Source organism: Chelmon rostratus, chromosome 14, assembly GCF_017976325.1.
Source record: "Chelmon rostratus isolate fCheRos1 chromosome 14, fCheRos1.pri, whole genome shotgun sequence".
NCBI classification, from domain to species: Eukaryota; Metazoa; Chordata; class Actinopteri; order Chaetodontiformes; family Chaetodontidae; genus Chelmon; species Chelmon rostratus.
The window spans coordinates 13,459,679-13,487,062 of NC_055671.1; the positions used below are offsets into that span (position 1 = coordinate 13,459,679).

Sequence of the window (27,384 nt, forward strand, 5' to 3'; positions counted from 1 at the left end):
TGTTTATTGGGGTAAATCTACAGCATTTTCGTACATAAAATAAATACAGTTATTTATTTTTATTTCATTGGGTGCTGCTTGGAGCTCAAATGGCCTTTTATTTGACCAGCTTTTACCAAGGAATGCATGAATATTATTATTATTGCTACCCTGTCAAGTATTGTCATCTCCCTTCTCATGCATAAAACACATGGAACTAATGTAATTGTAGCATGTCTTGCGGAAGAGTCAATAAATCCACTCAGTCCAATAAATCAAGATTCACGACACAATAAAAATGAATCACAATCATAATTAGGAGAAACTGATGGTAACTGGCCAACCAGGAGTGGGAGTGCGATTGCTTTATAATCTGGGTGGACAGCGCTGGACGCACGCGTGCAGTAGCAGCAGCTGCGACTAATTATGTCACATGTAATTATGTTTTTTAACATGTTCGCAAAGCTGTAAAACATTTTTGTTATTTGTTCACTCTTTCAGAATAGAGAAGAACTCGCACGAAACGCCACACCATGTTCAGTGGAACAGGTAGTGATGCAGACTGGCACCAAAACACACAGCGACAGCTGGAAAATTCATACTGCATTCAAGCACACTTCCATTAGCAAAGCATTCCCATATGGCATTTCACGCCCGCCCCCCCCCCCCTCCAAAAAAAAAAAATACCAGGAGAGTTTCTCTTGGCTCCACACTTCTTTCAGCATCCAATCTATTCATTAATAAAACGCTCACTCTTTGCTTTCACTTCCCACCTCCTCCCTCAGACTCTGACTGACTGCAGAAGCTGTTTGAATCCCCTCAGCCCGTCAGTGTTTGTAGGATCTCGTCCAGCACTGTTAACGGTGACCATAGTGGTTCATTCATTGCTTGTACGCTTGAGTGCAAGACGGGCTTTATGCTCAAACATTCATTCATCCGTCACCTCGAGGCTCAATCAAACTGTGATGATGCCCAGGTGGATGTGAGGGACCTTTTGAGGCATGATCTGTATGAAAAGCATTGATCTCTGGCATGAAATCCATATTGTGACCGTGTCAGACGTATGTGTGCAGTGTTTTAATGTATTGGCTGCTACCATCCTTTTCACTGAAAGATGCCACACTTGCTTCAATTCTGTGTGACTACAAGGACTCAAATTATTTATCAGACGTGTTCTGGATCTCAGATGTGACTGAAATCTGGATGCAAGCATGCCTGACTGACAGACTCTGCAGAGAGTTGCCGCTATTTCATATGTTTCAAGTGTTTTATTGTTTATTTTTAATGCATGAGACAATATGAGAACAGTAATACCACACAGCATACAAAAGGCCCAGCACAATTTTTCCTCCTCAGGAGATCACATGCCAAAACTTACCCACAGAGGGCAGTATTGTAGCTGTGTTGTGCTTTGACCATATGAGGTTTGGAAGTTCTCTCAGTGAAATGATGGAGATGACAAGTAAGCAACCTAAAAACTCACCGGAGACATCTACAATCAAGAAGCAAGGAAAAATATCAAATTTTATAATATAATATGATACTTATGGGTTAACCTTTGTTCAATAAAGCCACACTGATGTGTTCACAAAATTTGAATTATAGTGTTATGTGAAAATAGTAATATATCTAAAATTTGAAAGAATATGTGCCAAAGCATTTCCCTTATATCCGCCCACTACACTGGCTGTCCCATTGTATCAGGCCACTGTATGTTAATGATAAGCTGACTGTTTGAGGTGGGATGGGGTGTTTACGAGCTTGTTCTCATACAATAGATCTTCTTCACACAAACAAACATGCTTTATCTGTGAGGAGCAGAGATTAAAACTTTTTTTCAAGAAAAATGCAAATATACTAGAGGGCTAACCTTCAGATATTGCACAATTCCAATTTTATTGCATAATTTCAAATAAACTCAGCTATTAACACGTAGCACAGGTCTTTGTGCCCCAATTATGTCATCAAAGTGAATTTACCGCTGCGGCCACAGGGGGCAGGATTTCTCGGCATAATGGAGTTTGCCTCCAACCTTTGGCTTCACGGTGATCATCAGCCCCGTTAGATCATTAACACAGTTAGAAGAACTCGCACTTACCTGAGTTAATGAACAGCCACCAGCAGCTGGCTGAAACCTTCACACGTCACCTGATGGATGCCCAGAAAGATGGGCTGCAGCCGGGTGGAGGAAAAAGCAAGAACTCTCACTCCCTTCCGAATTTCAGGTACAGTTCAGACGTGCGATGGGGAAGTGCGCTTAAAGCCTGATGTCTATAAAGTTTCAGTTGAAACATTTGTAATAACTGTGCCTTATCAATTATCCCCAACCCGTATATCACACATGTAAAGGCAGGCAACTGAAAAATAAAGATGTTTGGAGTTGTGCCAGATTGTTTACTATTTAAGTTAAGTAGCTATATTATTAAACATATATAATTTAAATACATTTATACATAAATATTAATAACTTGATGTTACACGCTGCTCGGCAACAGTGACGGCTAGCAGCAGGTAGCATCATGGTTTTTTCAAGTTTTGCGTTCATAAGGAGTGATCCATCTTCACAATGAGTGATCCATCTTCATAATGAGTGATCCATCTTCATAAGGAGTGATCCATCTTCCCGTCAATAGACGTTCTTTGTATCGGAGCGCGTCTGCAAAATGAATTCCACCGTGTCGTCAGTTCCGTAAAGCGATCCTCCTGGCTTCATTAAAGACAAGGTAGAGGATTATTTACGAAGAGTCAGAGGACAAACACAGTTAAAACAAGCCTTTACGTTACTTTGCCATTTAAATATTGTTAAACACAGCGCCGCGTTGTTTCCCACGGACGCCTTTTCCCGTGGACTGACCAAAGACACACCAGTCTCCTCTTAGCCGCGCATGAACTGGGATGCACTGCCGTTAGCCTGTTATTAGCTTGCTCGCTAGCTTCCAGAACAGCTCTGTTTGTACGACGGGACCAAGCGCACCGTAAGTCAAAGCGTTTAAAAACACTTCATTTTGTCTGTTTTGGGGGACGTTACATCGCTGCCGTCGTTAACCCGCCGGCTTTGCCCGGTGGACTCTCTGGGTTGTTTGCCATGTTTAACCAGCTGCATGTGTGAACTAGAAGCAGGCCTTTTTCGAGAATGCAAATTCAGTTCCAGCCTGAAAAAAGGCTTCACTAAAGTGCTCATTTTCAGCACATTGCGATGATAATTCGTTATGTTTTCCGGCCATACCCCCATAGTAAACCGCCACGATGCTGGGCAGATTGAGCCCACCGGGGGCCTGCAGCTAGCCTTACCTGATGGAGACTGAACACCTGTGCTCGTGCACCTGTTCTGGCTCCCAGGGTTGTTTTTTTTTTTTTTTTTTTTTTTTTTTTTTTTTTAATAGTGCGATTCATTTCAAATCAAACGTTTCAGTTTCTCACTAGAAAACTCAACTATCAGTCATGTTATCTTCCATCAGAAGTGATGATGGACAATAAAGTACATAGTCTGTGTTGTAGATCTTTAATTGTATATTTCAAGCTATTTTGGGAGCTTGCTAATTAGAGACTGACAATAAATAATATGTAGTCTCAGCCTGATTTGACTCAGCCTGGACTAAATGACTTGACTGAGAGGCAAATGACAGTGAGTTAGGGAACTTATTGAAGACTAAATCCTGCAGCTCAGCAGGGCCTGTGTCAGATGTAGGTGTTATGCAAAGCAGCTGACTTGGTTACTCAGACTATGAAGCTTTTAGTCTCTGATGCAAAGTAGCTGAGTATCTTGTGCTGTAAGAGCAGAGTCTCAGTTGAATATGCAGACTTTCCAGCACATAACACAACATGATCAGTGAATAAGGAGATGTCTGAGCTCTGACACAGGTGCAGGAAGCTTTCTTAGAGGAGTGTTTCTGCGCTGAGTGTTGTTGGGCAAGAGAAACACTTCCAGTGTCTAAAGTCAACACGTGTCATTCTTCAGGAAATGGACTGGGCCACCTGTGCTTTTTTTTTTTTAATGGAAAAGCCCACTTAAGCGAGGTCAGAGCAAATGTAAACAAGCGGCTCTCCTCTCTCCCTTAAAACAACGTCTTTACTATGGGTGCCAGCAAGTGATCCAGCTGCCATAAATCTGCCATATTGTTATGTTTGTTTCGTTCAGCCACATGGTAGCAAATCTCACAAGGACACCAATCTTTTTTTTTTTTAAGTAATTCAATATTTGCCTTAATTTCATTACATAATGCACACTTACTACACACTTATTAGTTATATGCTGCATGTGAGTTGCCAGGTTTTCTGCTTTTCAGCTGTGTTACAGCATTCTGTCAAACTATCAGTCCAAAACCCAAAGACTCTTCATTTATGTATTCTTAAATGACAAAGAAAGGCAGCAAATCTTAGATTTAAGAAGCTAGAACCAGCAAATATTTGACTTTATTGCTTGCAAGGTGACTGAAATGATTAATCGATTATCAAAATAGATGAAGATTACTCTTGCTCGACCAATTGAGTAATTGTTGCAGGACTTATTCACATGGCATGTGAGATTACACTGAAATAAGTTTAGTAGCCATATGTATTGATAACATAAAATCGGCATTTAACCATCAATTAAAAACAGAATACTCAGAATTACATTGTGAGGCATTTGTTGATAAATTAATGAGAGATATTAATATTCTGAACATTTTAAAAACAGTTGCCAGTTGTTCTTTGATCCATCTTTTTAGCAGTGACTCAGAAGTGTGCAAGCATATTTCATTTTAGCCTTCCTTTGATAGTTCTCCTCCATCTGAATAAAATCAACATACATTACTCACAACTGCAATTTCCAGGCCTTTTTATTTTGGCCTTAAGAACAAAAAGCCACAAAACACCCACAAGTGCATAATGAATCACCTACTGTATTATTGACTTTTGTATGTCGTTTGCAGCGCTGTAATACATGCTGGGCTTTATCAAGGTGTGATGTTTACCTGTTTAACCGACACCCTCCTCTGCAATGTGAAAACCATGATAAGCCACGTCTTTGGTCTTCAAATTGACCTAAATGTTGTCTCTCTCTCTAACACACACACACACACACATATAATACACACAGACCAGTTGTTAGTGTTTGTGGGAGTGAATTCATTAAGCTGTGAATTCATTATTCCTGTCCAAGTCAAAAATAGGACCTATATTACAGCTTGTAGCAGGCCAAATCAGGTTGACCTACTGGAAGGTGGAGACAATGTCGATGTAAACATTTTGATGTCTCTCTCGAGCCAGGGTTTTTCGGGAGTGGGCACTGCTAAAATATGGCCCTGTAACTGAGCTGTAGAGTAAAGTGGCCACTTCAGCGAGCCAGCTCATTATAGCGGTGGCTCCTGCGCATGGGCCTTTCATAGGTGTGTTGTTTTTATGCCGAGTGGTAGCCTTGCTCTTTGAAAACCACCCTCTTGCTTGTTTGTGGCAATTATATTCCCATCTGCTTAATGATTTGGCTGTTTTGACTACGCTCTTTGGTCTCTCCTCTTCAAAGCAGCATTTAGGCCTCGCTGTTTTTCCATCTCTGCCTTGTTCACTTTATTTGCATGCAGTAGTCTCTGGTAGCCACACTTTCTCTCTCTCCTTTGTGTTCACAGATATAGTGCATTATGACAGACAGCATCATGAGTAAAGCTGCCACAATGGAGATTCCGATCAACAGCAATGGTGACACGGGGACGCTACCAGAGGACGACAGCCTTGAACAGGTGGGTCACTGCTACTGTATCAGTTGACAGTCCGCTGTGTGGAGCATTTTGAGACCACCCTGTGCTGTTCTTATTTACCCATTCAAAGCTATTACACATGAAAACAAATGTGCAAACTGTTAGCGCTAACCCACTTGTGATCCCAAGCTGACAGAAGATAATTTTCATACTCAAGACCAAACTGCAGTGAGGAGAAGAGAGTACCGCGAATCAGAGATGTTTTTTTATCTTATTCATGGACTTAGCGTAATTTAGCTTATTGTTTTTTTCTTACTATGTAAAGAAACACTCTGATACTGCTTGGCCATTGTTGGCCCTTTACAGCTGTTTCATATCTTAGAGATTGTTGCATAAAAGTGTCTTACAGTAGTCTGGAAAGAAAGTCATAGTATTAGTTTAAAGTTGTAGTTATTTTTGTATAGCTATTAGCTATATATTAACTTTAAACACCTGTTTTTATTGGTTTACTGTTTAAGTGTGCACTTGCATTTTTTGTCAGGTTTTTCTTCACTATGAAATCAGTTATTTTCAGTTTTCATTAGGTACCCACATGGGTTTTCTTGCTTTAGATTTTCCCTTAAGGAAACTACAACAATGGCCTGAGCTTGAAGTATTCAGTGATGCAGTAGTATCCATGCAGATTGTATCATTCACACGAGAGCACATGAAGGAAATCTAACCGACATACTTAAGCCAGTTGATGTCATTACTGTACGTGGCGTTACTAGACAGATGAGTGCATATGTACAACACAGTTTAGGAATTAGGCTTCTTACAACCCTGATTATAAAAGCATTGCAACGCTGTGTAAAAATAAATAAAACAGAATGTGATAACTTCCAAATCCTTTTTGAAATATATTCAATTGAAAAGAGCTCAAAGACAATAAATTTAACGTTTTACCATCAGCTTCATTGATTTTTGTAAATATCCGCTTATTCTCAATTTGATGCCAGCAACACGTTTTAAAACACGTTGAGGCAGCAGCAACTAAAGACTGGGAAAGTTGTGGAACGCTCCAAAAACACCTGTTTGGATCATTCCACAGGTAAACAGGTTGATTGGTAACAGGTGATAGTATCACGATTGGGTATGAAAGGAACATCCTGGAAAGGCTCAGTCATTCACAAGCAAGGATGGAGCGAGGTTCACCACTCTGTGAACACATGACTGTATAAAGGATGTCACTTCAAGGGCTCAGGAACACTTTGTAAAACGGTTGTCTGCAAACACAGTTTGTTTGCAAATGCATTCATTCTGTTTTTATTGTTATTTGTTGTTTTACACAGTGTCGCAACTTTCATGGATTCAGGGTTGAATACAGATGTCAGTCCTGAATGTTGCCAGACACTGTTATTCCTTTACTTGATTGTATCTGTAATGAAATGCTCAGAGCAGAATGTATTGTCTCTTATTGTGAACTTAAGGATTGTTCTCTGCCTTGACATAACTGTTATTGCATTACGTATAACCTGTCATACGCTACCAGACGTCCTTGGGTCTGTTTAGCTACAACAATGGAAAGAGACCCTAATGGGAAATCAGGTTTTGGAGACCAGCTGTCTCCTTGGGAACCAGTTGTTCCCGTTAACAGCTCGTTTGGCCTCGTGTGCAGGTTTGCAGGGCAAATCTCTAGTGTATTTGGTTAACCTTAGTGCTATGTGCTTAACTGAAATACGAAACTCTGAGATGTAGTTGTTGCTCTCCAGGCGGGGACCGTTCATTTACAGAAGCACTTGTGGGCCTCATTTGAAGGCAGAAGACACTGTGCTGCAGAGCAGCTGAGCACCAACACTTTGTTTCCACCATTTGTGGGAGTGTCTCAGTCAGAGTCAGACTGAAATAACAGTGGAGTTGCAGTAAGCTCTGTGGAACAGGTTGCTCATTTTCCTGCATCTCAAGGCACACCTTGTTGGACAAACAGACTGAAGATCCTGGAGTAAGCCTTGGCAGTTAGTTTTGTTATTTGCTCACCAAACTGTGTGTGGCTCCACACACGTAGTAAAAGAAAGCCCTAGCTTCTCACCAATCTCGCTTAGTGAAGCAAGTGCGGCTCCCTCACTTTAATGTGTTTGTGTATAAGAAGTGTTTAGCTGCACTGTTTAGTCCTGGATATCAAGCAGTTGTCATGGCAACTCTGCAATTAATCTGAAACTGGCTGTGCTTTGTCCTTGGGTGAAAGCCCTCTGAAATCAGATTGATATCTACTGTGCAGCGCTGTTGGTTAAAGCTGCAGCGCTCTGGATTGCTCGCGCAGATAGAGATGAAGACTGGCAGGTTAAAGAAAGCAGGAGTCTGATTTCAGCTGCTGTAGCATCATGATCGTGTCAGAGCAGGGATGTGACTGGCAGCTTGACAGTGACAGCTGGGACTGGCTGCCAGCAGCATCCCGGCAGAAGCATCAGCTGCATCACAGTAGCTCACTGCGGTCTACTCACACAACCAGCGGCATTTGAAGATGTCTATGCTGTCACACACAAGTTCTCAGAGGTGATTACTTGTGCTGTTAGATTTGCAAAGCTGCTCAGTTGTTCCGAACAGAATGGTTTGGGGCATTTTTAAAGCCGAGCCTCTGCTATCCAGCCTATATTTATCATGTCACAGCATTCTGTTTTATGATGATTTAAAGGTGCTGTAGTTTCCTTCATCTCAGGGAACAGGCACTGTGTCAACAAAGTGTCTAGGGAGGCATCAGTGTCGGCGTCAGTTTTCTCCCACATTGAGCAGATGCCACAACATGAGGCAGATCTCTAAAAGCAGAGCTAGCTTACACGTACAGTGAATGAAGGAGAAAATGTAGTTAAACAGGCTTTGTCCTTCATTTTTTTTTGTCGCTTCAGCGTCTGTGTGGTTGAATATCCATCTTTACAAGGGGTTTAATGTTAAAGTGTGATTGTAGGCTGCAGAAAGTGGCACCGTTGCTACGATGAAGGCCATTTGGCTGAAAGGTCACATGTTAGTTCTGCCATGACCCACAATGAATAGCTAAAGAATAGAGAGTTGTGTTTTGGGCCCTCAGATTTGGTGTTTGTGTGGATGTTTGTGTTTGTCCACACTTCCTTCCTTCTGGTTTATTTCACTTGTAATGTATGTTTGCGGTGGTGTAATAGAGTCTGTATTTATTTTGTCCAGACAGTGATGGAATAATATCATGGCAAAGACGTGGTAACACGCTATAAAATGGAAAATGATGAGCCTCAGCACACAAAGCAAAAAACATGTTTTTATCCAGTGGACTGGAAAGTGGATGATCCACTTGAAACTTTAACATAAACCAGCTAAATGATGAATCCTGACCCGCTGTGATATCAGTCATCACTGCTCTCCATCCTACATCCCTGCTGTCTGTGGACATTACAGTGATTTTCTGGGATTTCTTTTGCATCGTTCTCTCTTGTTTCATGATTTCAGTCATGGATGTTTCTTTTTGTCTCCTTTTCTTTTCTATTTGTTTCTTTTTTCTTTGTTGTTGTCGGTCTTGTGTTTGTCGATTCCCCCCTCCTCCATCTCTGTGCAGGCTGCAAAACTGCAATGGAGCTTAGATGAGAAGGTAGGGAGCTCCAGAGGCAACAGGGTGAGCAGGCCATTTGTGCATTTGTGTGTGTGTGTGTCTTTATGTTGGTGTGTATTACTGCCCAGTGGTTTGTCTTTGTGCTGCATTAAATTGTCTCGCATCACTACGTCGGTTTATCGCACAAACTGTCAGATATTTCATTTTTATGGCAAACCACTGTGCAGCTCGAGTTGTGCTGCTTGTTAATTTGGCTCCTACTAACTCTAGATAGAAGGAATCTCTCAATCACGTTTTTAGCGATAACCCTCAAATTGTGTAGTGTTAACAAAACAGCTAACACATCTCACATTACGATGTTTCCATTTGATTATTAGACTCCTAATCATCCAGCGTGTGTGGAACTAATGTAGCCTCGACTCTGTGTGTGCACTTGGGTGTTGTGTGAGTGTGAGTCCTTAATTTAGGCAGGTGTTGGTTGACAAAACAAACATAGTGTCACGCTAATAATCATCACGCCATACTACTGCTGTAATATTGATGTGAATTGGCTCCGTGTTCTGTTTTGATGTGTTTTGGCAGTCGAGAGAGCTGACCATGGCTACAAACAGAGCCCTGCAGCAGAGTCCAGATACATTTGCAATAGATACAGTTTGCATCATGCAGATTTTTTTTTGTCCCCTCACTGAGTGGATCACAGCAGGCATCAAACATCCTCTTTATGTTTGCTTACAGGAAGGAAACGGCCACCTCCCTTCTTAGATTTTAGAGTTCTCTTATCACAATCGTACGGGAGCGCTGCCTTACGCTTTGTGATGCTGGTAATTCGTCAGCCGTGACGAAAAATTGTGCCAGGTTTATGTTGTCTGATCCCGGCCTAAACGAGAGTCGTAATGATTAGTCGATCAATCAATTAGTCAGTTGAAAGAATTTTAATTGCCAACTGCTTTGGTAATTGATTTATTATTTCAGTCAAAAATGTCAAACATTTGATGGTTCCAGCTACTTCAATGTCAGGATTTTCTGCTTCTTCTTTGTCATTTATGATTATGATTGGACAAAAGAAGCAATTAGAAGATGTCACTCTAGGACATTGTGATGAGCATTTTTAATGCTTTTTTTGGAGGGGGGTGGAGTTTTATAGACAAAACGATTGATCAATTAATTATGAAAATAACCTGCAGACTAATCGATACTGAAACTAATCCGTAGTTGTAGCTCCAGTCTAAGAGCTCAAAGTTTCAGGAAGTGTGCTATATATTACGCTCCCGTTTACATGTTACGATTGATGGCATTGGTCTTTGCTCATAGTTCAGTCACCATGCTGAGTTTGTAGCAAATTAAATGAGAGGCTTGCTCTTTAAATGAGGTTAAATTCAAACCTGTTTGTCATAGCAACCAAGGCCAATCAAGTGAGAAACCTGTTCAGGCCAGATTTCCCATAAATCCCTCATAAATGTTTTTTTTTTTTTTTTTTTTTGCCACGAGCTGATACATGAGCTGGAGGGCAAACAAACGAAAACAGTGAGCTAAATTAAGGAAAACACACACAAGGTGGATCGTGTTGCTTGTAACACATGATCCAGAGCTCCACTGAAGCCTGTGATTGTTTTGGAAGGAGAACATGGTTTGCTTGAGCATTTCCTGTGGCGTCGATCACCGCAGTCACTGCTTGGGGTGAGACTTAAGGCCTGTCACAGCTGTGGTATTGTAGTCCACTCGCTCGCTCCGATCAGGGCTGGAGATTCAGTTCAAGCCATTAGTTAGGTTGATTATTGACTAGGCACTTTAGTGGCGTGTTTTCTGTCTTTCACAAACTTTATGGTTGTCCCTGATGGATTCCAGATTAGTGGTTCAAGTTGGACTGCCTTGTGTGTACTGACTAACCTTTCTAACATAGCAGTGTTTGTCCCCCTCTAGTGAATAAGCCTTTAACCTACATTGTGTGTGAATTTAACACTCAAGTCATAATCTCCTGTCTACTGTATGTATCCCTACCCAAAACCCTCTATCCTTCCCTTTGTTCTTGTTCCTCCCTTCTTTTTCTCTCAATTTCTCCACTTTTCAGGACCTACAGCAGGTGATGGTATCAGGTCCCAATCTCAACGAGACTAGCATCGTATCTGGGGGTTATGGAGGAACAGCAGAGGGTATCATCCCCACCAGCTCAATCAAAGGTAGAGTCCTACTCTGCCTCGCTCACTCATTTCCAGTTTCCTCTCAGCTTTACCGTCGCTCCTTTCCTCTGCACTCACTGTGCGCCGCTGACCCAGGAGCTATTCAGTGAGTTCATTCAGAGGAAAAGTGTTTGATTGCTGGGGCCTCCAATCCTTCTTCCCATGAGATCATGCTCCACTTAATTTACTCTGATTGGTGGTCAGTTTACACTGATTGAGCTATTTTAGGCCTGCAACAGATCTGAAAATATGCCTCAGTGGTCTATGTACAGACTACAGATCCAGATATGGGGGAAAGCACAGTGAATTGAATTGAATTGATTTTAAAAGCCATTTGTGAGCACCAACGTGTTAAGTCTAATAGTAATGTATGTATTGGATGTGGTCCCAAACTGCCTGTTTGTAAAAAGACATTTTTCATAGCTACACGTACTACAGTAATCAGTAAACTTGATGGAATTGACATGCTAATTTTTACTGTTTGCTTAGCAATCATCCCAACCAAAGATAAAATGATTTGATGATGATTATTCAGAGTTGAAAAATCTGTCTAATAGTAATCGAAAATTCTACGGCGTGTTTTGATGTCTAACGAGCCATCAACGCGGTCCCTGCATTGTTTTAACGGTCGCTGGGTAATACCTCCATAAAGTGCCCCAACTCATGACCATCTCAAGTTATCCGATCTGCTGTAACACTAAGACGGCTGAAAGGCAAGTTCATTATCAAACATGTCAGCGTTTTTAAACATCAGCGGTTTGAAGCCAGATCATGTCAAGAATTAATAGTTGCCCCAAGTCAAACACCCACACTTCCCTTTAATTATTTTAATGTCTCTTCTCACTCATAAGCAACCAACATTTTGCGGTCAAACTTGGTACCGACTGATGAATAGATCCAGCACATTTGTGGTTTCTCCATATGTCATATGATACAAAAGGTCCACTTAGGAATTGACTTCCGTCTTTAGTTGAAAGCGCTGACTTCAGCATGGCTGTATATACAGTGTCAAAGAGAAATAACAACACTCGTTTGATACTAATATTTCTGCATCTTTGTCCCGCTCTCTCTCTCTCAGGCCCCGCTGTGCGCTACAATGCAGAGTTTAACAAAAGGATCCCAGTTACAGGATTAGGTGGCTCCTCAGACCTGATTATTATTGATGATGGAGAGCTTATTTCCAAAATGTGATTCTTTTTTTTGGGGGGTGGGGTGTTTCTTGCTTACCAATTACGTAAAAACAACAAATATCCTCATATTGTTGTTTTTACAGAATTGGTAAGCAAGAACCTTTGTTCTGTTAGCAGCAATGCACATAATGCAATTTAGATTTTCTTGTGTTTTAATGGATTTTTCTCACAAGATCAAATCTCATTTTGGAAAGATGCTTTTTGCTTTGAGTATGTCTGTTTTAGAGAGCTGGGAACCAGCTTCTCTGTCCCTCTATCTTTATCAGATTTTCTCTTCATCAGTGGAGAGAGGTGCTCTGCTGCTCTTCTTGGACTCACCGGGGCTTTTTTTCTGTCACAGCCTTTCTTTTACATATTGTTCGTCCTTTCTGGTCTGTTATTTTAAGCGTTTTAAGGGGTCTATAACTCTGACCTTGAATATTCATGACAAAGAAAGATATTATTGGGAAACTTAAGTTTTCATTTTTAGATGTCCTCATTTCTCTCATGTAACCATTTCCATTTATTGCTATTTAATGAAAGGCTGATCCAGATTGTTTAGTGTGGCACTATTTAGTACTACTGCAATTCAAACTGCCCCCGTCTTCATCATCGCTCATTTGTCTGCATTGTTCACTGTCATGCACTAAATGTTGTCTTTTCATCTTGTCTATCTTTGTCCTCCACCTCCTTTTCAACCATTCCCTCCTACATGCTCCTCACCCTCCTCTTCTCCCTTTTGTCATCTTTCTGTTCTGTCTTTTATCTGCATCTCCTTGCTCCTCCCCACAATCTCCCTCCTACGTTTATCATTCCATTTTTGGCACGCTTGTTCGACCTCAATCTTTACTTCATGTTTAAACCCTAAATATCCAATTATCATTTTAAATCCCGAAAAAAAAAAACTTCCCAAAATTTGAAAAATCCCCCTCCCTGCCCTGATCCATACTCGCCCTGAACCATTCCTTCATCCGTACCCGACCGCTGTCGCAGACCTGCGTACGAAGGCCAGACGAAGTAACGTTTCCCCAAGCAGTTCTTTCTTCTGCCACACAGCAAGCCAATCAAATGAGCACCAAGGTACTGGGGAGGCAAACAGAGTGAAGTTGACATTGATTCCTCAGATATGCTATTTTACCAGTGACCCGAAATATCCCTGCAGACATGTTGTTCTTCCTCAGTATTTTCTCCCAGTTTGCATCTCCTGCTCTTTACTCACTCCTGTGCATGTTTACACTGCTTTAAGGGCTAATGGTGATGGACATGACAGATTTAAGAAACCATCTTTCTTGAATGCAGCACAGTTAAAATGCACTTTCAATGGCTGAGGGTTGAGTGTTCGGTCTAATCTTTGCTGGGGTTAATCTCCTTGTCTGCCTAAAAAGTGCTTGTTTGCCCGTGTTTATTTACAGTGTTCTCGTGTTTCTATTTTTGGCTCTTATCTCTCAGGATCCAACATGCACCACAGCAGCAGCAGCTCGTCGATGACGGCAGAGGAAACGACCCGCGGTGTGGCTGTGGAAAAACTAGAAACAATGAAGAAGTGGGGTCTCAACACTTATAAGGTATCTGAGATTCTATGTAATGCATCATGATACAATGACAGAAGGGAGTTGCATTGCGTTACTGATGTGTCTGTGTGTGTTCCTTCATTGTTTCAGTGTACAAAACAGATGATCTCAGAGCGTTTCGGTCGGGGTTCGCGGACCGTGGACCTGGAGCTGGAGGCCCAGATTGAGGTGCTGCGAGACACTAAAAGGAAATATGAGAATGTGCTGCGATTGGCCCGAGCGCTCACCAACCACTTCTACAACATGGTGCAGACGCAGCACGCGCTGGGCGACACCTTCGCTGACCTCAGTCAGAAATCTCCAGAGCTACGGGTGAGACCTCTAAATCTGTTCCTGTAGCTTTTACATGGCCTCCTCTTCACTCTTAGAGATTGATCCGCAGCTTTAAGGCTGAGTAATAACGCCGGGTATGGTTGCACTGGTTAGTTTTATGTACTCGACCTCTAAAAAGCATTAATACCATTCGTGTTCTGATGTGGTTGCCTTTACAGGATGAGTTTGGCTACAATGCAGAGACTCAGAAGTTACTGTGTAAGAATGGGGAGACTCTACTTGGTGCCATTAACTTCTTTGTGTCCAGCATCAACACACTGGTCAACAAGACCATGGAGGACACCCTGATGACAATCAAGATGTATGAAAATGCCCGGTAAGGACATGCAGGACATTCATTATTCTTCTCATCTATAAATGACTGTTTGATGCCCGTGCCCCTATGTGAGCAGCTTTTTTTTAATTATGATGTTACAAAATCATCATTCACTCTTGATCTTTGAAACATACCCACCTTTTTCTTAAAGTGCCTGAATTTGTTTGCAAATTTCAACATTTTTTTGTATTGATTTTGTAAGAATAACACTTATAAACCTCCGATAATCTGCTGCACCAGGACTGTGTGGGTGGGGTTTGATCAGAGTTGATTGACAGTGACCAAGCAACCCACCAGCTTTCATCACATTTTCGATTGCTGAATCCTGATTGGTGCACAGACACAGAAAGAAACCAATACAAATACACTAATCTAACTAATGTTGTGCTCATGTTGGATCCAATAGCTTATAGTAAAGATGGAGGTTTTCAGGGCCTTTAAAACTCTGTATTTTCTCTCCTCCAGGCTGGAGTTTGATGCCTACCGGTCAGACCTGGAGGAGCTGAGTATGGGCCCGAGGGACGCTGTAGCCATGGCCCGCATAGATGCTGCTCAGCAACAGTACCAAGTCCAGAAGGACAAGTATGAACGGCTCCGCTCAGACGTCACCATCAAACTCAAGTTCCTGGAGGAGAATAAGGTTAGTGGGCTGGGTGGGCCTGCATCAGCAGCAGCAGCAGCATCAGCAGCAGCAGCAGCAGCAGCAGCAGCGTTCAGAGTGATAAAAGTCTGCATCCAGGTGACTCAAAGTGGTTTCTAAGCTCCCCTGTGTCTCTCTCTCTCTCAGGTGAAGGTGATGCATAAGCAGCTGCTCCTCTTCCATAACGCCATCTCGGCGTACTTTGCTGGCAACCAGCAGCAGCTGGAGCAGACGCTGAAGCAGTTCAACATAAAGTTGAGGCCCCCAGGGGCCGACAAGCCCTCCTGGTTAGAGGAGCAGTGAGAGGGTCTGCTGGACCTCCTGCAGCCTCCTTCTCGACCACCTCCACCTGTTACCTGTTTAAACCCCCTACTTACAGAGGACCACTACGGAGGGCGACACATACAGATAATTGGGTGGATGAAGAGATGAGATGAGCATGTGGCTGGACTGGACAGATGGATTGCAGGGTATTATTGATGAATGGGCTAAACGCAGCAGGAAACCAAGTGGCCAGTTTCATGAACAGTCTGGGGGCTTTTAGTGCCTCTTCCCAACTTCCTTTTTGTCCACTCTTTCTCTTTGTTCTTTGTTCCCAGAGAAACTGTTCATCTCTCCCTTCCCTCTCTCCTGTTCGACTCGACCCCCTTCTATCTCAACACTATTTTGCCGTGTGAGCTTGTACTCGTCATGTTCATGGCCATTACTGTGCTCCCAGAGTTAGAATTCAACCCCACACACACACACACACACACACACACACACACACACACATCTTAATGAACACAGACAGGTGAGAAAAGGAAGAATGGTAAAAAACCATTAAAACACACTCAAATGTGACCAAACACTACATCAAAACTCTTCCAGACCTTACCGCTCTCCTGGTGTGCCTCCTTATATATGAGCTAATGTACTAAATGAACACGTGGCCTCGGGCGAAGAAAGATAAGTTCAGAAACGGATTTCAAACCACACATGAAGGGGATTTGTATGGTACACTGGAAAGGAATGTCCAGACATTTCAAATCGATGTACATTTCAAATTAAGTACTGTTTCACTTTTGCAATAAATATGCGATTGTTTGTAGGTTCTAAAAAACACAATGTTGTGTTTAGTTTTTGCTTGATTTGACTGCCACGTCTTTTATTTTGTAATTATTTCGTTTCTAGTCAGCTGTATGTTCTATGCTTCAGAGTGAAGGGCAGTGTACTGTTTGGGCAAACGTGTGCTGGTGGCTTAGACTGCAGCCACCGCCGCGCTTCATCTGTAATCAGCAGAAATGCTACAAGTTTCAGTCGTACCCTGAAAATCCTTCAACGCGTATATGCAACGATTGTTTTAAGGCACACTGCCACTTCCCAAAGTTATACTAGCTCTGGTCTTTGCTCATTGTGTTTTATTTGCCCAAAGAGAATACAAAGAGATGCTTATTGGTTTTCACATCGGTCCGTTCAGTCCCACCGACTTGGATGGATTTAGTCAGTCATTTGTTTAACCAACTGTATTCGAAAGGGTTTGATTACATTTTGTTTTCACGTTGATTCATTGAAATGTGTTTTTGTCTTAAGTTCTGTCTTTTTAAAGTTAACAAGGACATATCATCGACATCAAGGGTCATACTGTATGTCAGCCCTCCTAAAACAGGATATATTTGTCTATGGTTACCTTTCTTCACACTGAAGATGTCTGTAGCGCTCTAATATTACTAATCCTAATATTTTGGCATAAAATCTTGTAAATTAGTCATTGGGGAATGGGATAACACTGATGATTGATCATTTGTTTTATTTCCATCTGAAACGACGTCTTGGTATGATAGTAGTAAACAATCATCCATTCTTGCCAGTTAAGAGAAGGAAGTAACTACTACCTGTGTAACATTGAATTGTTATTCGTCACTGTATTTATTATGTTCATTGTGTGTGTTAATCTGTTGGAATCAACATACTGTACAATGAAACCTCTGATATCTGCAAATTACGACTTGACGAGTGTGACATTTATAGCATATTGCAGGAGACACACTAACCTAAAAACATGCATCAGGATAACCAAATCTGGAATTGATTTACTCCAAAAAACAAACTGATAGAAAGTGTTTTACTTTGTGAGTCCTGAAGATAATCCAGTGTACTGAATGTTTCACCATGCTGAATTTAACTCCCGAGAGCCTCTAGTAACAGAAGGGAGAGCTCTGTCAGATAATGGTCCTCCAGCTTCTTGTCTCCTCTGTATTTGCATGGCAGGCAGGGATCCAGAGCCAACCTGCAGATATCTGTGGATGCGCCGATGCTCTGCTCTTGGCCTTCTACATGCCAGCTCGCATGCACTGGCCATGCTTATGATTTCAATTTTGAAACTGGCTGAGGCAGAATCCAAAACTTTTAATGCTGCACTCCGGAAGACAATGATGAAAGGAGGTGGATTTGATGAAAAGACACAAAAACAGCAAACATGGATGCTATGATTTGTTTGGCTTGTGTTTTCTGAATAATGTGTCAGTGTGTCAAACGGGTGTATCTTAATTCAGGCTGACAGTCACTAAGACCTTGGCCTCACTTGTGGCTACAATTGCAGTGTCACTGGCCAGCTCCTGGTCTGTTTGACCACCACACAGCAATATTAACTAAATGTGACTCCTCTTTCCAAACCCTGCCCCTCTGAAATTCCTAACCCCAACACCAAGATGAATGGCAATAGGATTTTTTCTTTTGTTGTTGTTCCGTAGTTGTGAAACCTCCAGTAAATTAAAAAAAAAAAGTGTGACACGCATTTAAAAGTCACTCTTACTAGCAGTCTTTGCATTGTTGATGAAAGAGAACCAAGATTTATAAAATGAGATATTTTATTTGTGTACAATCAGTGTTTTCTAGGCTGAGTTGGCGCGTTGTACTGTATGAACGATTGCACATAATGCTATTTAAAGATGATAAATGAAGTCTTGTCATGGATTGATGTGATTCTCTGCCTTCATTCCTCACTACGACCTGAAAAGTCCCACCCCAACCTGAGGGAATAAAATTAAAAGTACACATTTTCAAATGCTCTGGCTGTGGTTTCTGTTTGCTCTCTCATCTCGCTGGTGTTGCACTGTGTAGCCCAGTGTGCTTTCTGTTGCATGTAGACCGAGAACGAACATCTGGATTCATTCAAATAAGACTTTATCCTCATGATTACATTCATACACATCACATATTTAAGAATCGTTTATCAGCTTTCTCTTATATAAAATGCTTTTTTAAATTATTGAGACAGCTGGAGCCCAACATTTCCGAATCACCAGTTACAATTTTATTTGCATATTTTTGATGCATGTTTCTTTAATGCAGAGTGCAGCTATTTTGTAAAATTCCATAAATAAAAATATAACAACTTTTTCTTTGGATGTAAATGACATGGTAGTGTTTGCATAATCATATATAAGACTTTACACAGCTTTATCTGCCTTTTTGTGTGTGTTGAAGGGCTATCAACCAGACAGAGGATGAATAACATGCTTTAAATATTACACTTATATATCAATTATACTTACTTTTTGTTCATACAGGAAGCGGTTTAACTCTTCATCACCAAATGGTCACACATCTTTTTCCTCGCCTCCTCCCAAAAGGGCGTCTCCGTACCTGGCAGCTGATTTGATTGGTGGAGGCGCGCCCCGCACCTGTGGCCGCTGTTTGTGAGACAGACTGTAGCAGTCTGCAGGAGCACGAGGCCACGTCGGAGTGGGATTTTATCTGACAGCTACGTTGAAAAACACGGTGAGTAAAAGTCATTTGCAGCGATGCTTCGGTGAGAGTTCAAAGTGTGTTAAAACGCCGCCTCTCTGTTTATTGTGCAGGCCGGGTGATTGGTTAAGTTAGGGACATTTAAGGATGTGAGAGCCCTTAGTTGTATGTAAGAGTTTCCAGCGAATCTCGGTTAAAAAATATCAAATTAAGGATGCCTTATTTTAAAAAGTGCACCGACATATTTTAACAACACTCTTGGAGTCTCTTGTGTCAACGTTTGTATTCGGCATGCGAATATCCCACCAAATAGGCTATATTAAATTATTCCGCTTAGTTCGCACGTTATTTTCCGCAGCTTCCACCTCCAATATAAGCAGCAGATCTCTGCCGCAAATGTTGTGCATGACAAAATTAAAGTAAAGATCACATGTCAGTATTTGCTTGATGGATGGCAGCTTTGCCGAGTACACTACAGGGCTTTAAAAAGTAATATAAGATATAATTCAAGTTGTATGAAGCATTAAGCTTTGCAGTGAAGAAGGAAGCATTAAAAAGGGAGATTTTCTTAATGATGTTTCGTGTTGTGACTGTAAGAACCAGAATTAAGGGGAACATTATGTTTATTATTTATATTTATTTTGTGTAGTTCAAGGAATGGAAGTAGAACAATAATGAAAATGTCTTTGTGTGAGTGAAGGAGTGATTGTACAGTGTTGACCAGCTGCAGTGTCTGACTTTGGTTTTGGAATTTCATAGGTCACTTAAAACAACTGAAGACAATAGAAGAAACTGATAAAGGCAGTTCTTTGGTTAAATATCAAAGCTGTCACAGGCTTTGGGCAGGCTGTCAGCAAAGTAGTAGTTGTAGAAACACAATCTTTATGAAATTTTTGTTCCTTGATTGTGTTGTTGATAAGTAGAATTTGAATTCCCTCCGTGGCTTTGCCAGTGAAATGGATAAACATTCATCTGTTGCTATGAAACAATGAGAAAATTATGACATTTGAAACAGATGGTCTTTTTTTATAACCATTTTTATGGATTTAATTTTTTGTATCTCCTCAGATCTTAGTGGCAAACAGCGGAATACTTCCTCCAATCATCTTTTGGATTTGAGAGATTACAGATGGAGGGAGTGCTGATTTTAAAATCTGCTTCTCCTCCCAGCTGTTCCTCTCAAAGCTCTTCTCCTCCTCGTTCCACGGATGCTCAGGAAGACTCAGATCTCCAGTCATCTTCTCCTGTGCCTCCCGTCATGTGCGTTACTACTGCACCACCACCACCACCACCACCACCACCACCACCTCCTCCTCCCCCTCTTCCTCCTCCTCCACCTCCACCTCTTCTTCCTCCCCCGCCTTTCAGCTCCCGTAATGACCAGCGACGATCCATGAAAAAGCTGAACTGGGACACCATCCCCAGCCAGCGTGTCCTGGGCAAACTGAACGTCTGGACGTCTAAGCGGCCTCAGAGGGACCTCGTGCTGGATATCCGGAGCATGGAGGAGCTGTTCAGTCACGTCGACAAACGGGCCTCGCTACGCCATTCGAGGGTCATGGGTCTGAAGAACTGTGATGGCATGGACCCCTTTCCACAGGAGCCTCAGGTACATAGCTAGAGGTTGCACTCAGGCCTTGTTTTGAAATTTTGTTTGATATAACAAAGGTTGATTTCCTGTAACTGACCATCCTACGTTTTTATGGAGAAGTTAGGGAAGTAACAAACACACAAACAGGAACCTCTTTTAAAAGTTCCACACTAATCATGCAATCAATGAGGAACTTGCTGAAGTAAAACCATGCTTGGGTATTTGTTTGCTTCCTCAGAGATTATGTAAATGATAATCTGAATGTGGGTGGACAGAGGTGAAACTTTTTTTTCTGATTGGTATTCATTGTTTTTCTCTTCAGGTCACAATCCTTGACTCTAAGAAGAGCATGAATATTGGGATCTTCCTGAGGCATTTCAAGAGGTAAGGATTGCTGAAGTAAAAGAGGGTGATATCAGTGACAATAAGTGTCTAAAAAAGAAAATGATGTGTGATTCGGTGAAAGAACACATCAGAGTTACAGATGGAAACACAATGAGAAGAACAAAAGGACATTTCCTTGTCAGAAATACGGGTCTTGACTCACTTCCACCATTAGCCAACCAGCAGGCTCTTTATCTCAGCGGGCCATATTCAAATAAATGGAAAGGCCTGTTTAAACATCATTTTGCTTTGCACAAAGAGCGTGAAAGAAAAAAAAAACAAAAACCAAAACATACATGACAGCACATAATACATAACATAAAAACATAAGCTGCATTAAAAAAGCCTAAAAAGGAAATTAAGTGCAAGTTCAAAAAAGTGCCAGACTAAATGCTGTGTGGGACAAAGGAACATTCCTGGGCTTGCTACACCTTCGCCCTAAAGATACAGTAGATTACAGGTGATTTTAGGCTTATTGTTATTTGCAGTTTGCATCTTTTGCATGAGTGTTGGACTGGTTTTAGAGATGTGGGGGACACAATGCAGTCAGAGGTTCTTAAATATAAAAAAAACATAAAAAGTAAGTTCTATTTCCCGCATTTAGATATACAAAAATATGATTTTCAAAAGTGAGGGGGTGTTTTGGACATCAGAACTGTAATACTAAAAAGTATAGTTATATTAAATTGCCTTGTAACATGTGTGCATACGTGTGTTGTAGTTCCATGTTTAACAAACCGGTTAACCTACTGTAGTGGAGTTTCTGTGTCTGAACCTCATCAAGATGATGTCACTTTCAGTCCAAGGTTCACTCTGCTCTCACTTTGAATACCAAATGCACTCTCAATGTGGGTCAACAGCTATGTGCTGTAATGATGCATGCTTTGACCTGTTAGTCAAATTCAAACTGTGTCAGCTTCTGTGTGCTAGTGACAAAGGTGCACCTGATGATGCTATTTGAAGGCATTTTGGCCTTTGCTGGATGCTGTAAAAATACCTGTGTGGTTTCATGTAAAGTGTGGCGTTCTGACTGAATATGTCAGGAGGCGTTCATGTTTGTCCTGCTCCCGCTGTAGAGAGAGCGGTGATGGCGTTGTCAGAGGGGGCATCTGTGTGTGCCAGTTCATAGCTGACTTTGGGACACATTCTTGTAAACACGACAGTATGATATAGAGATTCATACTGACACCAACCACCCCCCCTCACTTCCATGGAGTAGATAACCACATTCGTTTTTGGAGCACCTTCCTGCATATATTTGCGTATTAAATTTAAAATCTGTAGCTTCCTATACGTCATCCTTTGCAGCAGTAACATCCAACATCTAATCGACAACCAACAGCTTTTTGGATTCAATAAGATACTAAATTCACATTGCTTTTTTCCTGACATCCATGTTTAGGCAGTGTTTGTTGTTCTTCAGGGTTTCACTTTGCGACTGCCGTGCTGTTAAGCAGCTTTCTCTCTAATCTTAGGTGCACTAAAGGGGACAACACCTTGAGAGCTTTCTCAAATAAGCTGGTGGTTTGCAACAGCTCTGCCAAGCAACAGCAACATAAAATACAACCCTGATTCCAAAAAAGTTGGGGCGCTGTGTAAAACAACATAAATAAAACAAAATGCACAAAAGACAATATATTTAATGTTTTACCTCATCAACTTCATTGATTTTTCCAAATCTGAAGTTATTTTGATTTTGATGGCAGCAACATGTTTCAAACAAGTTGCAAGTTGCACAGGAGCAACGAACGACTGGGAAAGTTGTGGAACGCTCCAAAAACACCTGTTTGGAACATTCCACAGGTAAACAGGTTCATTGGTAACAGGTGATAGTATCGTGATCGAGGGAGCATCCTGGAAAGACAGATGGGCTCAGGAACACTTTGTCAGCTGAATCTGGTAAACACCGCTTGTTCACAAGTTGCAGTGTTTTGCATTCTGTTAAAGCTCTGTTAAAGATAAAGTTCAGTCTTATACTCACTGGAATGGATAACATGCCCCCAGCAAGTTCGAGGCTGCTGTAATTTGTCTTTCATGCTGTTTTTAAAATGAATAAGTAAACAGCTGTATGAGTCAGCAGGACTAATCATGTTTGATAAGTCCTGCTGATTATTGCAGGATTTCAGGCAGCGTTAATTTCTTTTAATGGCTGCTGTCTTTTGTCTCCCTCTGCAGGCCAGTGACAGAAATGGTGCAGGACATCTGTCAAGGAAACTGGCTCCGGTTTGGAACAGGCAAGCTGAGAGAGCTTTGTAAACTGCTGCCAGAGGAAAGTGAGGTAATGACAGCTACACGCTTCTCATCTATCTGCTTTAGTCCAGTATGCATAAAATAAGATGGATGAACATTACTTTGAATAAGAGCTAGTAAGTCCAGGTCTCCTCCTGAGTTATATTTCGATATTACATCTTAAATGAATCATTTTGGAGGAGTGTGTTATGTCCATTGACTTGGTCAATCATACCACTTCACTGTCAGTACCTGATACTCGAGAACTCCAGTTCCCTTTTCTCTCCAGTCTATCTTGTAATATCCATAAGAAGGGGTGATGATAAACACGTGTCACAGGTGAAGCAGCTGCTGTCATTCAGTGGGAACCTCTCTGTGCTACCTGAGGCTGACCAGTTCATGGTGCAGCTGGTCAAAGTGCCAGGGTGAGTCTGGAGTTGTTTTATTATATATTTCTGAAATATTGATTTAATTCCACTTAGTTAAAGAAATGTTCTTTAATACAAACTCAAGCCAACTACTTCAAAATGCACAAATATTTTACACATATTGACACTTCTTTTCCCAATCAGTGACCATCATTTACAATTAAAAACATTAGTTGCTGAAATCTTAAGATATTTGCATCTATTACCTTGCATTTGTCATATTGTTTTTTAGAATTCTATCACTTTGACCTTATATAACAAATTAAAACATGCATTCATTGAGGAAACTGTGCTTTTATTTTTGGTGATCTGTCAGTCACTGAAGATTTGGCCTTATCCAGATGTCTCTAGGCTTAGCTGATGCGGTAATTAACAGGTCTGTTGTTGCGTCCTGCCTTCAGCTACGAGGAGCGCCTGAAGACGATGGTGCTGAGGGAGGAATTCTTTCCTCTTATGGAGGAGGTGAAGAACTGTGTTGCTGTCATGACCAAAGGAGCTAATGGTAACATTTTACATTTCCAGCTTCGATCTCTTTTACACCACCCAGTCAGTTCTCATCTGACCTTTTATATTAAGGTTATTTGTCGCTGTCTCTTTTTCTTCTCTCCCCTTAGAGCTGTTGGACTGCGATGACCTCCACTCGGTCATTCGGCTGGTATTAAAAGCTGGGAACTACATGAACGCTGTTGGTATTTTGTTTTTGTTTTTATTACCTACATTAATGCGCCTACTCAGCATTTACCATATGATATACCATTCAAATATTTTGTTTTTCAGGGTGGCTACAGTGCCAACGCCATTGGCTTCAGGATGACCTCTCTGCTCAAGCTGGCAGACACCAAGGCCAACAAGCCTGGCATGAACCTCATGCACTACGTTGCCAAAGTGAGGGGGATTCCTGGGGTGGACAGATGCTCACTGACGAAGATCTTTGTGAAACCATGACCCCCCTCCGCCATCATGCTATGTCCCTAAACTGTTCCATCTCTTTGCCCACTAATTATAACTAACCATCGCTCTCCCTCCTTTACCTTCCACCCACAGCAAGCAGAGGACATCGATGCGGAGTTGCTGACTTTTTCCAGCCAGCTTGAAAACATTGGGATGGCATCAAGGTGAGTCTCATAAGTACACTGACAGCCTAGCTGGTTATTTAACTTGAAGTGGTTTGGTTTGGTCGCCAACAGTAGCTTCAAATGTTGACACATCTGGTAAGACGCAGTTTTCTGTTGCCTCAATGCTAAAAATGTTGCTCGCTAACAGAATCTGCAAAGACGAGGTAATCGCAGACTTTGAGAAAGAAGTCAAGAAGATCAAGGAGGTGAAATTGTACAGCAGCAGACAGCCTGGCCTCTTACAACAAATGGAGACATTTCTCATGGTAAAGTTTGCCGCTTGTCGTTTCACCACGCATGTGCAAAAGTGCCAAAATGAACTTCTGAATACGTCGTGTGGTTCAGATCCCTCTTCTTTCTACCCTTTTATTTTGTCGTTTCTCAGAGGGCCGAGGCAAAGCTGGCTGATGTGGAGTCCTCTCTCCAGGAGCTCAATGCCCTGAGTGACGCTGTCGCTGAGTACTTCTGTGAAGACCCAGCTACCTTCAAACTGGAGGAGTGCTGCTCCATCTTTCATTCATTTTGCAAGCGGTTTGACACAGCGGTACAGGTAAGAAACGAACGTTGTTGCTCTGTCAATAGTTTACACTTAGTTGCATCTTATTTGAATATATTATCTCTATACACGGCTGTAGGAGAACCAAGAGCGAGAAGCAGCAGAGCAGAGGCGCAAGCGGAAGGAGAGCATGCGTATTGCATCCAAACGCCGCTCCACGGTGTCTTGCCCAGGACCTGAACCTGACCGGGACTCCTCCAGCTTGGAGTCGGTTTTACACAGCTTTCTCACCACAGTTCCAGAGGGATTAGCCAGATGCAGGAAGAACATGCTGCCCCCGATCAAAGGATCCCCCTCTGAGCGCAGTTCTCCGACTGGTCCACCAGTAGAAGTAACTGAGGCAACACCGCGTGCTGGACAGGAGAGGCCGGAGAAGAAGCAAGCCAAGCTGCAGGAAGACGGCGAGCAACTGGAAAACAAAGAGGAAGCCAAGAAGATGCGTGAGATAACTCGGAAGGTGCTTTGCTACCAAAACGGCAGAAGCAGCCTTGATGGAGACAGAGTTTCAGGCACTCCACGGAGGTCGGAGAGAGCGCAAGACACGCCAGCTACCCCGAGCACCCCCCGGCCTAGAACCAGAGACTTCTTCTTTGCCAACAATGGGGATGTGGGCTCACCGTGGACTATCGTGAGCCCTTTTACTCGCCCCCAAAGAACCCCCCTCCAGGGAAACAGACAAGTACACCCATGCAGACTATCCTTAAGATCCGACGGAGATGACCTTGACGATGGAGTCTGGGAGAGTGACGAAGGCAAGCAGCTACCCAGTTCCTCCAACCGTGATGGTCTAACATCGCCGTCTGGGGGTTCTGTGTCTCTTCCTGAGTGCCCCAGTCAGAGAGCCGTGTCGCAGGGTCCAATCCTCAGGTCGGCTTCCATGGACGAAACCAGGCAGTCTCCAGTCTTCCGGCTGGGAGACATGTTCCAGAGAAGCATATCTCAAGGTTCCTACTCCTCTGGATCAAGGACAGAAAAAGGAGCAGAGGTCTGTTCAGCGCTGGGCAGAAAGGTGGAGAATCAGGTAGAGGGGCAAGTGAGCTCCTCCGGGTTCATATCCTTCTTCAGACGCATTGGGGGCAGGAGTAAGCCTGGTAATGTGGAAAAGCAAAACTTCAAAGGATCGAATACTTGATTAAAAATTTTATTTAGAGACAGAGACCAAGCTTTGTCATTTTTTTGTGTGTTTTAGATTGATGAAATGTCTGTCTTTTTTCTTTTTTCTTTTTTTACTGTTATGGTTTTACCCTTCAGTGGAACCAAGGCAAACGAGGACTTGCTTTGAACTGTGAAGGTTTTGACTTTGTGGAAGCCAAACCACGTTCAAAAATCGTAACACCTTTCTTTCTTATTTACCTTTTTGTGTGTAATAAAGGGTGACATTATACCTTTCTAATTTCCCTTGTATATGGATCACTCTCCAACATTTGTTATTTAATGCTCTTCAGGTCCAAACGTCTGCTTTTCCAGCCTTTTCATGACATCCTTGAACGCCTCCTTAGTGAAGCCTGCTCAGTTTCCAGTACTTGCCTTTCACTTCATCTATTATTTCTTGTCTCTGTCAGTTCGGCTGGAAGGCAGTTGTTCAGGTAGCAGAGGAGTTCGCCTTTCAACTTTAAGGCTTTCAAGACTTTTAAGACATGTACAATGAGACAACTACAAAGAAAAGTGCAAGCAGATAGCTAAATTTGGTATTTTCATTAAAATTGCAAACTCCTAGCGACACTCCAAGTGACAAGACTACATAAGTAGGACACATTACTGTTGGTGGACCCCGGCTGGGTTTTGCCAGCCCCCCTTTGGCTTCCAGATGATCTGTCCTTCCACCACTGTGCCACCCTGACGTCTCTGCTCAGCAGTAGCAGAGATTTTGGACAGAAAGAGAAGAAAGAGACATTCAGCTGTGTTTCTGTGGCAACAGGGTTTGTTTACAGCCGTTTCA

At 42.1% G+C, this 27,384-nt stretch overlaps 2 protein-coding genes across 9 annotated transcripts; both read left to right on the top strand.

The window, feature by feature from the left end:
• The first annotated feature begins 2,648 nt into the window (after positions 1-2,648).
• arfip2b (ADP-ribosylation factor interacting protein 2b) lies at positions 2,649-18,224 on the top strand. 7 transcript variants are annotated; one of them, XM_041952263.1, is made up of 10 exons: positions 2,649-2,954; positions 5,586-5,696; positions 9,214-9,270; positions 11,276-11,384; positions 12,463-12,519; positions 14,003-14,118; positions 14,215-14,436; positions 14,616-14,773; positions 15,239-15,413; positions 15,561-18,224. In XM_041952263.1, the coding sequence occupies exons 2-10, from the start codon at positions 5,598-5,600 to the stop codon at positions 15,714-15,716; spliced, it is 1,149 nt and encodes a 382-aa protein (XP_041808197.1). In that variant the 5' UTR covers positions 2,649-2,954; positions 5,586-5,597; the 3' UTR covers positions 15,717-18,224. The 7 variants fall into 7 exon arrangements, with proteins under 7 accessions (XP_041808197.1, XP_041808203.1, XP_041808198.1 ...); XM_041952269.1 differs by lacking the exon at positions 12,463-12,519 and adding an exon at positions 13,547-13,633; XM_041952264.1 differs by having other exon boundaries at positions 9,214-9,246.
• A 904-nt stretch (positions 18,225-19,128) lies between these two features.
• On the top strand, positions 19,129-26,716 carry fhdc3 (FH2 domain containing 3). Of its 2 annotated transcripts, none has more exons than XM_041952830.1 (12): positions 19,129-19,175; positions 20,211-20,751; positions 21,056-21,117; positions 23,293-23,395; positions 23,686-23,771; positions 24,176-24,276; positions 24,389-24,459; positions 24,552-24,659; positions 24,819-24,889; positions 25,038-25,155; positions 25,275-25,439; positions 25,525-26,716. In XM_041952830.1, the coding sequence occupies exons 2-12, from the start codon at positions 20,272-20,274 to the stop codon at positions 26,575-26,577; spliced, it is 2,418 nt and encodes an 805-aa protein (XP_041808764.1). In that variant the 5' UTR covers positions 19,129-19,175; positions 20,211-20,271; the 3' UTR covers positions 26,578-26,716. The 2 variants fall into 2 exon arrangements, with proteins under 2 accessions (XP_041808764.1, XP_041808766.1); XM_041952832.1 differs by having other exon boundaries at positions 19,134-19,175; positions 20,313-20,751.
• Positions 26,717-27,384: the final 668 nt, after the last annotated feature.

Coding starts and splice junctions, on each gene's coding strand:
- fhdc3 (XM_041952830.1), top strand. CDS start 20,272: ATGGAGGGAGTGCTGATTTTAAAATCTGCTTCTCCTCCCAGCTGTTCC. Junction 21,118..23,292: donor TTCCTGAGGCATTTCAAGAG/GTAAGGATTGCT, acceptor CTCCCTCTGCAG/GCCAGTGACAGAAATGGTGC. Junction 24,890..25,037: donor AACATTGGGATGGCATCAAG/GTGAGTCTCATA, acceptor GCTCGCTAACAG/AATCTGCAAAGACGAGGTAA.
- arfip2b (XM_041952269.1), top strand. CDS start 5,598: ATGACAGACAGCATCATGAGTAAAGCTGCCACAATGGAGATTCCGATC. Junction 14,437..14,615: donor AGAAATCTCCAGAGCTACGG/GTGAGACCTCTA, acceptor TTGCCTTTACAG/GATGAGTTTGGCTACAATGC. Junction 14,774..15,238: donor AAGATGTATGAAAATGCCCG/GTAAGGACATGC, acceptor TCTCTCCTCCAG/GCTGGAGTTTGATGCCTACC.